Genomic DNA, 13,418 nt, shown 5'->3' with positions numbered 1-13,418 from the left:
ATTTAAGAGAGGAATCTAATGTACCATTTTTATTTTATTTTATTGATTTTTATTGTATCTAAGTTTTGCCATGTTATTTTTGATGACATACTTTAGATTATGTTATCACGATCATACTAATGTTCAGCTGAAAATGAACCTCTCATTTCAAAATCAAATCCAAACGTCGAAGAATGCAAATGCTATTAAGAGTAATGATATGCCATCTCATTATCATGGCCATCGCATTGAAATTTAACTTTGCATTCAATTGACATTAATCATTATTGTAATCTAGCATATGCCACTTCTAAAGCATCATTCATTACCAATAAATAGTGTCATGAGTCTTGTAGCTCAATGTACACCTCTTTCGTACTTCCCACGAATATATACCAGGGTTCAAATTCTTCCACTCCTAACTATCAAAAATCACCAACATACAAATAACATCAATCAACACCTACCACAGACAATGAGAAAACCCAACTACCGCAATTTCAACTTGGAGCAGCCCCACCAATATCATTAAAATTGATGATTAAAGAAAAAAGAAAAAAAGAAAAAAGAAAAATAAAAACAGATAACCTTTACTTGGATGAGCAGATAACAGTGAACATATTACATTTTTCCCTTCTCCAAGTTATCTATAAAGCAAATACTAAGATATCTCAAGCAAATCACTCTTGCCTGACAAAAGGCGAGGAGCTCACATCTGTACTATAAAAGGAATCCTCTGCTCCACCGTAGTAGTTCTCATCCTTCTCTTCCTCCCACTTGAGAACCTCTCTTATATACTTGAATGCCTCATCAATGGTCACTCGGTCCCTGGCCCTGGCTTGCCCCACAAAAAGCTTTCGACCCGTCATGGAAGCATAAAGGTCTTTGAACTTCATTGCAACATAGAAATATGCCTGATGGGCCAATGACTGGTTGTTGTGGTGGGTGCGCACGGGACTAAAATCATTGAACCACTCACAAGCACTTAAAGACAACCGATTGACCTTGTCCTCAAAGAGATCGTACTTGTTTAATACTAAAACAAATGGGGTATCCTTAAAGCACGGGTGCCTGACCATACACTCAAACAGCTCCTTGCTTTGCATCATTTTGTTCTGAATTAAGGCTCCACTGCCACTACATTCTGAGGCAAGTCCTATCTGATCAAAATCACTAAGGGCAACACAGAAGACTACCACACGAACATCTTCAAACATTTCCACCCATTTACATCCCTCGTTCATCCCCTTGGCATTTACCCTAATAAGTTGGTATCTGTAAAAACAATGGAAGTATAGAATTCTTAGATGCCAATGGTGGAAAGAATAGTTGGTTAAACTCACACTATGAAAAATATCATATTTATTCCTCTCTTGAATATATATATATATAGGTCCTAGGCTAGGCAGTAAAAGGTGGCCAATTGGGATGGTATTCAAGTAGATCTTAAGTTGAAAATTCTAGCATTTTAGAATGATAATTGCAATTTTAATCATATTAACAAATTAAAAGGGCCTTAGTAGGTGTACCCCAATTGCATGGAGTCAGAGATCTATGCATGCGATTGCTTTCTACAATACAAATGAATATCAATGATTGTCATTCCTCAGAATCACATAGAATAGTGAGCAGTAATATAAAATTACTTGGTCAAAGGAGGGGGTGGAGCCTCTAGATTGTCTGTATAGGTTTCAGACATTGGACTACGATCATCAAGCGAGAATTCTATGAAAGCCAAACCATTTCCTTGAGTAACTCCTTCTGCATATAGTATGTCTCTCTCCGAAGGTTCATATTCATTGCTAGATACCTCAACAGCCTGAAAGAAAAAAAGAGATTAATTTAGCCATTCAAGATGAGTAATGCTTATCCACTTTTCTTTTTTAATTTTGTTTTTATGGGTAAGTTACACACAGATCTCAGCCCATCCACCAATCACTTGCAAGGGGAGGAGGTGCCAATTGAGCTAGAGCTCATAGGCAATAATGCTTATCCACTTTATCTTAATCAGGAAGGTGGTTGAGTAAAAATAAAAAAATAAAAAATCAATCTTTTTCATATCAATCCCGCAACCACTGCAAAAGGACCCAGAGTGACCCACATTGATAGAGGATATCAGGCATAGATGTCATTTGTACTAAATATAGCCTCACTCTACACGTGCATTATATTATGTTAATATTTATGAGAAGAATAGTAGAATTGCAGGTAAAAATATAACTTCCTTTAGACTTGAGATGAGTATACTGGGAATTACGTAACCTACTAACCTACAACAAAACATTCATGTCCTATATTGAGTGGATTGGATTAATCCCAGAGAAAGTCATGCAATGTGTTTCTTGTATTAGTCACCAGGACAACTATAATGCTAAAATTTCCCAAGGAAAAAAAAAAAACAAGGAATTTTATTGACACACGACATTTAAATCATATATTTTGTATCAAGCCAATTAAGATGAGATATCAATGAGGGTGTTGATAACATACCCTGCTCAAGAAGTACTCTGCAACGTCTGGAAGGAAGTGAAGCTCATCTTTTCTTTTATACGTTTCCTGTATAGCAGGATCCTTCCACACCTCTTCAACTAATGGAGCATACTCCCGAGTTGCTGCAGGGAAGAATGCATCCAAATCTCCCGTGGCTATAATATCCAGGAGCCAGTCAGAGAAATGCTTCAACCTTGGGTTGATGGAATAGACACATTGACTAGTTTCGGAAGGGTCAACCTCTCCATCTGAAACAAGATTGAAATTTTACACATTTGAAGCCCTGTAATGCAGTTAAATAATACCTTCTTTCACTTTGCAAACAGTCTGGTCTACATTATTGCTATATCGACATTTAGAATGAATACAGTTGCCCTTAACAAGTTCAAGGGGCTTATTACAGAAGTCTTACACTCCATATCGCATACACACATCCTCTCTCTACAAGATGAATTGGTGAAGTTAATTAGTTAATATATAATGGGAACTTCTCATAGAACACTTTGATTCAGCACTAAGTTCTTAAAGAAAATTACAGGGAAATCAATAGAGCGGGGCACATGCACATTTAAAAAGAGAAAGGGGAGAGACAGAGCTAGGAATCAGCACCAAGCGGGAAAAAGAAAATAAAACTTAGGAATCAACACCTAGGGTTGCTGGAATCGCACCAAGCCATAAGAAACAATTCCAAAAGCCAAGCACAACATTACTAATTTTTAGGGCCTTTAAATAGGGTCCCCAAGTTACATAAAGGAATGTAAAATGAACCAAATTCTAGACCAAGGAAAGGAAATAAATTTAACCAACTACATTAACAAAAATAATAATTAAATCCAAGAAATTAAATAAGATCTTATAAATATTAATTGGGCCCAATTGGCAACATGCCTCCATCAGCTAGCCATGTGATCGGGGCTTGCATCTGTTGTCCGTGCCACACTTCCTTTAATTTTAGAAGTGAAACTAGTCTATCAAAAAAAGAAGCAAAACTAGTGGTAAGGGTTGAAGTTGAAAAATTTACACCCCCGTTGATGCCTTGACAGCTCTGCTACCACAGCATAGGCTTGTCATTGAACATCTAACTCTTAACTGAATTCAGTCTAAGAAAAAATATGCCTATTTACTGCCTTTTTATATCCAAAATTTAACAAAAAGAATCGTGGCTTATGTGATTCCCCATCACAGGAACTGCTCCCAACTGACAACGCTTTAATAATACACAAAGACACTTTAGTTTTCTTGAGAAGAATGCAGATAGAAATGTCTTAAACCTACCAAGATTCAACACAGGAGTTCTAGAGCAACTCACTATTGCAATGAATTTTTAACCTCAGAGACATGCAATACGTCCAACAAGCATAAGATGGATAGGCAGCCAGAGTGGGCAATATAACCTCATAGCAAAGTTTGCACAAAAGATGCTAGTTGGCAATAAAAGATTTCAACTAAGAGAATATATGCATATTCCAGTTCCCCCATTACTAATATTAATGATTTGAAATTTCTGGACTTCAACTGAAGACATTCGCAAAGAATGGTAGTGAGCAGTGGAGACTATACCACTATGCAAGTACAAGAACTACCAAGTGATGACATAAACTGAAACTCAACTACTTATTATAAGATATAAAACTAATTATGTTTGCACACAATACCTGCTTCAGTGGTTTGATAATCAGAACCTAGTGCTCTTCTTCTAGACATGGCCTCCTCCTCAAAGCGCTCCCGCCCATCAAGCAAAATGCTGAGATATCTGTACATGTTACTCTGGATCATCAGCTTTATATCCTGCATTTCTTCTGTGGTAAATCTGTTCCCGTACAAAAATTTGGCCTGCTCAATTGTTGATAAAGTACAAGGGCAAGAATAAGCCTCTATGAAGGGGAAAAAATGCAGAGCCATGGAAATGAGACAGCATCAGAAGGCCTTCATGGAACCACATTGGACAAGGCATTCCGCAAAACCAGAAAAATATGTCAAGAAATAAGGGCAAAACTTACATACAATTCCTTTAGTGTTGTACATTAGATACCCCAATTAAATTTCAACACATGGTTGCATTGACCAATGAAGCACAAAAAATGTCATTTTTTCAAAGACAATTAAATTTGATGCAACTATACGTTTGAATTTAATTGGGAAACCTAGAATATATTAAAACTGAGGAACTATAACTAAGTTTTACCCAAGAAAAAAATTCTTGTTATTCTAGTTTGTTAAGTTGATAAAAGTTGGAACCACAAAATACAAAGTAGGGTGTCCAACATCAATCAATGTGTGCATGCATGCAGATGAGAATGCGTGTGTGAAACCCAAATTCTATCTTAAAATTGCAAGAATCTTGAAAGCATTTACATTCCCTGGCCATATATTGTACTCAAATAACTAGACGTTAGTCAGAGCATATTGTATTTAGGGCCTATTTACATAAAATGAATGATAAAACGATGGCACCCTCTTAGAAAATTCACGAGCTTGCCTAAATTCTAGGAAGCTTTTCATTAATTTATGTACATTAGGGCCTATTTACATAAAATGAATGATAAAATGATGGCACCCTCTTAGAAAATTCACAAGCTTGCCTAAATTCTAGGAAACTTTTATGTACATGCAGTACAACATACATTATATGTATAGTAACTGTAAAATTTTAGCAAAAATGAACTACAAAATCTGTGGTTGAAGCATGAGTCAAACTTGAAACAATTTTTTGCTCACTGAAGCTTCAGCAATTTGACTAAAGTGAACTGTGACCTTTATGTTTAGGGGAGTAAGATACTTTTATGATAGCTAGGGGAGTAAAATACTTAAGGCTGATGCTGCACTTGTCATATATTACATTATTGAAGTGTACTTGTTTGTGAGCTCATTTAGTTATTCAAGCTAAGCATGATAATCTCCCTGCCTAACTTAAGTATGCTTGTGGATTAGGTATGTCTATAACCAATGGAAATCCCATGGGCAGCTACATAGGTTATGAGTTTTTCTAGTCCAAGTTGAACCTCAAACGCTGATTCATTCTGACTACGCAATGAGTCAGGTTTGACTTCAGATGTGATTTGTGTGTCTTTTTCTTGTATCAGGTATAAGACTGCTACAGTTTCTTGAATGCCACTTCTAAGCATCCACTTCATGTCACTTTCAAAAGCCAGCCAAGCTGCACTACAATCGGAATAAAGCTCTTATGTAAAAGCCCAAGTGTATAAGGGTCCCATTATCTGGGGTCTAGGAGAGGTGATCAATGCTGGTAAAATTGTAAGATCACTTAAGCGCATAAGCCTCTTGGAGCCTAGGTGCAAAGCGCAAGTGTACGCCTGATTGAAGTAAAGCGCATTACTTTCAAATTTAATATATCATAACTTCTGATAGATATTAACATATAATATATATTCATAACTCAATTTGTATATTTCACCTATTAAGTAAGTGCAATTGTATAATGTTTTTTTCTTAGATAAGTAAGAAAGATTTATATTCAAAAAGCTACTTTATACAGAAAGGGCACAAAAAGCAAACCAAAGATTATAAAAAAGAGAGAAGTAAAAGAACAAAGAAGGAAATTAAGTACAAAGAATGAGAGAATTAAGGAAGAAAGGGAGAGAATCACTAGAAGACTACTTGATTTGGTGGAGCTATCCCTAGAGAAAAGAAGACAGTTGGGAAATTGCCTTAAATTCCAATTGTGACTTAGAAAGTCAATTGGGTTTCCTAGTTGAAGAAGGAAAAATTAATTTGGGTTTTCCATAGTGTGGAAGGAAAGACTATTCCTTGGTGTGGAAGGAAACTCTATTCCTTGTTCTAGAGGAATAGGAAAAGAGTCTCACAAAGAAACAATGCTACAAAGAATTTGGTGGCTTTGGCTCAAGGGTCCTCCCTATGGAGAGAGGGAAAATAGAGCGTGAAACCAAGAGTGAAAAAAAGGGATTTTTTGCTTGGGAGGTAACGCAAAGAGAGAGACAAGGTTTGTAAGTTCAAATTTTACCTAAGTTATTTCAATTCTTAAAACTTTATATAGTAAATTGAAAACAATTATCAATGGTCAATATCATAATAATCTAGTCATAAAAAGTTTAAACATAATTTTATATAATTCTCTTGTGCTGTATAAACTACATAACCAAGATAATTATGACCAAATGATATATAAATGATGTATATGGTTCAATCAACAAATATCTAAAAGTCAAAGACCAAAAAGCACAAGAATTGTAAATTCTTAACCTTGTTCGTATCTTATGAATTATGTAAATAAAAAAAATTGTTTGTGTAATACAACATCTTAAGGATAGTGGTTGTGTAGTAAATCATTGGTCCTTGTCATTTCTTTCAAGATCAAGCAATTAATTTTGATGATCCATACACTTTTTAGCAACAAAATAAAAAAATGTACCTAGGCCTGCTTTGTGCTTCTTCAAAAAGCTCCAAAAAAAGTGCTTCTTTAAATGAGATATTTTTTTGCCTAGCAAAGCATTGAGAGCAAGCACCAGTACAGTGAAAAGATTTCTTTTAACAACGATGGAGTTGATTACAAGGTAGCCTTACCCCTAATTTTGTAGAGGCTAATTCTTGAACTCAAACCCATGGCACATAATTTAAGCAAGCACCAGTACAGCCTGAGCACTACATTTGGTCATCCAAGCTGAGCCCAGAAGTCCATATCCTTGGGTCAGCTTGCTCACACCCTTGAAGGAGAGTTTTAGGAACAGTATTTTACGTGTTTTGCTAGGGTCCTCTCATCTAAAGAAAAGATTTCTTTCTCAAGACATAGATGTTGTCCCTTTAATTCAGGGGCTGAATAATGATTTGTTCTTTTGTTAGTAAACTACACGTGCTCCCATCCAACAAAACGTACACTAATTTTTTGTTCCAGAATCACCAAGTTTTACAACAACCACAGAAATAGCAACCTTTGCAATAGATATGAGTTCTGTACCTGCTTAAAGATAGTACTGGTTCCAGAGCCTTGAAGTCCAAGAAGGAGGAGCTTCTGAACATTTTTCTGCTCCAGATAATTTGGAACCGTTGTATAATTGCTAGGCTCATCTCTTGTCCCATGGGGTTGACCATGGAGCACGGGTAAAGAGAAAAGGCTAGATACAAACCGCGTTGATGCCTGTCTAGCAAAAAGCAATTCGAGCTGTTTCATAAAGTTTCACAGGATCCAATACAGAGAAGGTTCAAATCAAGAGTTTTTCAATACATACCTTCTCCCAAATGTTTCCCCTGATATTGTTCTGACCTTCCTCTTCATAACGACCATCATCATAGACCCAAAAATGAGTGTCACGTGGACACTGCACATTTGCCACCTGAAAGTACAGTAGACTAGGTCCATAAAGATATCACATTGACTAAAAAATTCTTTTTTCTGGAGTGAACTGACAACTAAGCGAGTAACATACATATCAACAGGATTAGCATTTATTGTAAAACATAAAATTTTGATGCATGACATGGACGCATGGTGTCTATCTGACATAATGACCGAATATAATGTGAATTGTAGCCTACATGTTTTTTTTATTTTTTTGAATTGGAGCCTACGTGTTGGGCAATATACAAAACGCATAGTGTATTTGTGTTTAATTTCAGCTATAAGGACTACAACTTTACTTACTACATTATTAATGGGGAAACTTTATTGTCTTTACTGTCAAATTGTTGTGAAAACTTTTGAAGAATATATTCTAGAAGCAAATCAATTACCAAAAAGAAATAGTTGGCTTTTGTTCAAATAACAATTATAAGTTGGCTCTTTAAAAACTAGTGGAATGGTGTGCATTATCACTTGCATATGCTTAAAACAACTCAACAAGCTCCAACAAAGGACTTGGGACCCATCCCGTTTGTATGTGCATATGGTATTAGGAGAAAGTGCAAAAAGTACATATATTTGAGCAGTTCCATTGTGTACATCTAAAAACACACCGGCTCACCCACAAGTCCATGTCCCAGCCATTGCAGATGGCTCATAAATTATTCAGGGAACCAAAAAGAAAGTACAGATCCAGTATTTGTCACACAATGTAAGTAGGATTACCCAAGAAAGCAAGAACACATGATATATGTTCTAGGTTCAGCAGATTTCCTTCCACAAGTAGTATGCCTCTAACCAATTAAGCACATTGAAAGCCTCCTCTTACCAAGAAAATAATCAACAGAATTTACAAGGCTGAATTGTATTTTAGGCTTATTAGTATTTTTAATTAATGTGAAGGGTGTTTTTGTAATTCAATAATTAAGTTTTTCTATGTAAGTTAGTAGTCTATATAAGCATAGTATATTCCTATAAGGGGAAATTATTTTGATGAATAAAATTTTTATTGCAAACTTGATTAATGTCCCGGTGCAGACTCTAGCCAACCTTAGGTGCCAGCTCCTAGAGGTTTTTTCATACTATTGTGCTGACTTCTGGGTTCTCTATCCTTTATTTTGGTCTTCAATTTATTATTGCATCATTAAGTTTTTGGGTTGGATATTTTAACATGGTATTAGAGCGATTCCACATACCCACACCCGTCTTTCTTTCAGTTTCAGTCAGGGCATTGAACCATTTCTTCTTTGTTTCTATTTCAGTTGCACCTAGAAATAAGAGAAGGTGTTAAGAAACCCCTCATTGGTTGAGTTAGAGACTTGATATGTTCGTTTGTGTTTGCATTTAGGTTTGTATGCTTTAACAAAACTATCCAATATGAAAAGACAACTCTGCCTATGTCTATGCTTAGTGTCATATTTTGTTAACAACTGGTTCCAAGCCTAAAAAAGGTCAGAGAGTTGCAGTAGGTTGACAGCTAGTGTAAAAGTAGTGATTTATCATCAATTGATCCAATATGAAAAGAAAGTTATTTTTATTATATCATTATTTTATATTATAGTAGCATTAATTAGGATAGTTAATGATCCAGCTAAGTGAGTCCTCTTTTGTGATGAATTGTTTGACACCAGTACTACATTTTGTCTTTATGAATCTAGAAGCAACAAGCTCAATGGTAAGAGGACCAGACCATGAAACAAGCAAGCAGCTACCTCTTTCAAAAATAGAACATGGTGCCACCAACACAATGCAATGTAGTTGGGCTCTCACGTCAACTTAGATGAATCATCATTTCCACTTAGGTATATTTCATTTTCAGCACGAATAGGACTAATTTTTAAGAACATTTGAGCTTCTCTTGAGAGGGACTAGCGAATTAAAATTCTTTTTGAGGCTAGATTTGGCAAATATATATCATAACTTTCCATCCATTATAAAGGGCACATCAGCTACACAACAGGAAGTGGCCTTGTTCAACCCTTAGAATCCTCACCTATGGTGAATCAGAGATTAATCATAAAGCTTTGATATGACAAGGAATCTGTAAATGTAATATTTAAAGGGCCTTGTCCCAATATAATAAGTCAGCCTACAAATCATCTTTCACCTTTTTAATGTAAAATATCTTATTGATTATCAAGAATCAACTATCAACCTAATGCGTATCCCCCTTCCTCATGCTCAAGTGACAAATAAATCATGATCACTGAACAGTACCCATACAATGTTGTAATACGAAACATGTTCATTGAACCAAAAAAAAAAAAAAATTGATGAAATTACAGGAAAACATATCCTAACAATGTCTTGGCAGAATATTCATTGAAACTAGAGATCATCAAGACCAATGCTGTGAGCGTCCGGAATACAATGAGATCTTTGTAAAGTTGATCATTATGAGTGTCATGACCAATTTAATACTTAGTTGTTTTCTACCAGACAATGGTTCTCAAAAGGAACAAAATAAACATTACTTTTTTTGCAATATGTGAATGGTAACAAACTAGATTGAATCAAGTATGATACAAGTGCACAAGTCAATTGAATCAATGATCAAACTAGATTCAAATATGGGACTCAGCTATAGAAAGTCGTATCCCAATTATTTGGTTTAGTTAAGAAACTAAATTTGCATGACTGACACCTTAGGTGTTGATTAAAGGGTCTATTTGATAACTTCATTAACAAAAGAAGATGCAGTTGTACACGTTCAACAAATCCAAGAAATCTGATAAGTGAAATCACAAAAATGGATATGTCATCAAAACAATTATAAAAACAGCAACCTTAGTTGCCATGTCTATATCTAGTTTACTGATAAGTCCTGCATCATATGCCTCATATTGTATGAGTTACAGCTTTTAACAAAAGAAATAATATACATGTTGAGTTAATAAGCCAGAGGGCTTACCCGTAGCACCCTCAATTCCAGCTTTGTAATTTCTCGGCCATTGATGTAAACTTCAGTATTCCCATTGCTTGCATCAGGGGTTAGTTTTCCAGTGAAATTTAAGTTTGAACTTATGATTCTATCTGGTTTTTCTCCCTCCTGTCATATCAACAACTAGAGATTAAAGCAATTTCAAACCCATTAGGAAAAACAAGATTTTCTAAAACATGCAATTACAGAACACCGAACTGAAAGAAACTCAGGAAAAATATCATGTTGAACATGCCTCACCTTTCCCCATAGACCAGATTCCTTATCATACCAATATCTACCAGGCTTCAACTTTCGAGGAGGCAAAGGACATCCAAGTAATTCTGCCATCTCTTCTGGCTTTAGAGGGAATCCATTGACAATTAGCTGTTCTGGTCGAAGCTGATTAGCAGAACATTCTTTCTCTGCCTTCATAATCTGCTTGACTTCCAAAGGGCTGAGTAATCGAGATAATAGCCTTGAATGTTTACCCAGTTTCAAACGCTTTGATTCATCAATGGGCTGATGAATGCAAGTTACACACTTGCGCCCTTCAGGCATTGAACCCATTGCCCTAAGCACACAATTGCTGCAATACTTAGCATCACATACTAGGCAGGACTCCTTTGTTTCCCACTTTCCTTTTCTGCATCTATAACAAACTCTGCTTCTCTTTTTCTTCTTTTCCTTTGAAACCCCAACATAATCCATGAAATCTGGCTTCTCCACGTCAGCCTCTTTCCTCTCAGTCTCAGATCTATCAACAGTATTAAAAGTGACTACAGGTGCTCTCCTTACTTCATTAACAACCACCTTTCTAGGAGGGTTATTAACCGAACCGGGAGAAGCTGAAGGAGAGGCTGAAGAAAAATCAGGGTTTTGCAAGACAGACACTACAGACTCAGAACTACCTGACACCCTCGCACTTTGAGTTGGTGAACTCGTGGTGACACCAGCAAAACAGGACACCGGCAGAGGGATTGCTACCGGAGGACCCATATTGATATCAGAAGATAACGGTTCTGCAGTTGGGATTGCACGCGAATTTACATCAAGATCAAGGGGTTCCACCCTGGGGACTTCGTAGGAAACAGGTGGGCCCTCGTACTCCATAGCAATAGAGTAATCAAGATTAGTGGCATCTTCAGGGAGAGAAGCTCCGGGTGGGAGCATCTTTTTCACCAATTCTCTCCACTTCTCTTGCCCCTTTTGCTCCATTTCACTTCCACTAGCCAGCTAGCTAGCTAGATCTTCAAATGCTATATCTATCTATAGATATCACTAATAGAAGCACATAACCGTGTCTGATGCAAATTAACAATCCTATTATTAGCTTAGTAAAACTAGAAGAAATGTTTCAATCACTGCAAGATGCACACCAGCTAAACCAAAGTTGAATTAAATAGTCATCATCAAGCAGGCAGCCGCAATAAAAAACGGTCGTACTTTGGAAACCACCAAAATTGAAAAGGATATAAAATCATAAAACTGATTTGAAATTTCAGCCAAATTCAAATGAAATGTAAGACAAATTCAACTCTTTTCAGAGTCCAATCCTGACTTTCCAACAATAATAAACAAAGCCCATTTAAATATTTTTGGCAGTCGAAATCAGGAAAACCCAACTTGCTAAATATCACCCAATTTTTATAGAAGCTTCAACCTTTAGGCTTAGGCACATAGCCCATTTGGATTACTAGTCCAAGCGTTGAAAAATCATAGTCAAACAAATTATAAACAAACATAAAACATAAAAAACAGACACACACAAAAGGAAAAAAAGCAAAGAACTAGAAACTTAGAACGAAGAAGGATTCTAAATTCAAAGGAAGATCATTCAAAGAATAAAAAGAAATGATAAAATAACTTTCAGTAAGAGTGTAAAATGTTCACCTTTTTTTTTTTTTTGGGAGAGAGGAAGTTAACAAATGGTATAACATAAGATAAGATAAGTAGGTACCTGAGGGGGAAAGGGACAAAACGAAAGCGAATCTGAGGTTTTAAGAAAAGAAGGTGCACTCAAAGTCTATAGCTTTTTGAGCTCTCTCTCTCTCACACAAGCACACACACACTCAAGTCTGAGCTTTGGTGGGTGGGTGGGTGGGTTTTGAACTTTGAACTTTTGAAGAGAAGTTGGAAGAACCAAAAGACAAAAGCTTCTGTAAAGCCCACATTTCACCCAACCAAACCATCATTCATACCAAAGTGTGTCACTGTTTACACTTTAGACCTTTGCGAGAAAGACATTATTAGGTACGAGAGAAGTGGGCCCCACATTTCTTTCTTTCAATTAATGCTAATGTCTTTTTTTTTTTTTAATTACAGTTATCAATTTTTTTCATAATACTTATCAACATTTTTATAAGAATAAATTGTCAGCTTGTTCTCGATCAACATAATACTCTTATCAACATTTTAATTTGTCAACTTTTTTATTTTCAATTTTTTTTTATAAGGATAAATTGTCAGCTTGATCTCGATAAAAAAAATAAAAATAAAAAACGAAATTGTCAACTTTTTGTTGGTCGCGTAGTTAGTTTTATTTATTTATTTATTTATTTTTTTTATGGGAATCGCGTTGTTAGTTTTATTACGTAATAAAATACTTAGAAACTAACGTAGTAAGAATTTGGTTGGTATTGGTGGGTTACAACCTACTACTAACTCAATTAGTAAATTTATTATTATTAAATTAATTGTCACTCTCTCTTTGAG

At 35.7% G+C, this 13,418-nt stretch overlaps 1 protein-coding gene across 2 annotated transcripts; it reads right to left on the bottom strand.

Annotated features, from left to right (window-relative positions):
* Positions 1-281: 281 nt before the first annotated feature.
* On the bottom strand, positions 282-12,896 carry LOC142613209 (extra-large guanine nucleotide-binding protein 3). 2 transcript variants are annotated; one of them, XM_075785446.1, is made up of 9 exons: positions 12,664-12,896; positions 10,965-12,007; positions 10,695-10,832; positions 7,674-7,778; positions 7,403-7,582; positions 4,125-4,302; positions 2,470-2,717; positions 1,626-1,798; positions 282-1,254 (listed from the first exon to the last, which is right to left on the bottom strand). In XM_075785446.1, exons 2-9 carry the CDS (start codon positions 11,919-11,921, stop codon positions 660-662), a joined length of 2,574 nt encoding a protein of 857 aa, XP_075641561.1. In that variant the 5' UTR covers positions 11,922-12,007; positions 12,664-12,896; the 3' UTR covers positions 282-659. The 2 variants fall into 2 exon arrangements, with proteins under 2 accessions (XP_075641561.1, XP_075641563.1); XM_075785448.1 differs by having other exon boundaries at positions 12,597-12,873.
* Positions 12,897-13,418: the final 522 nt, after the last annotated feature.

This window comes from Castanea sativa, chromosome 10 (assembly GCF_040712315.1).
Source record: "Castanea sativa cultivar Marrone di Chiusa Pesio chromosome 10, ASM4071231v1".
In the NCBI taxonomy this organism is placed as follows: Eukaryota; Viridiplantae; Streptophyta; class Magnoliopsida; order Fagales; family Fagaceae; genus Castanea; species Castanea sativa.
The sequence above is the reverse complement of the archived record's forward strand: the minus strand, read 5'-3'. Positions and strand labels throughout refer to the sequence as shown.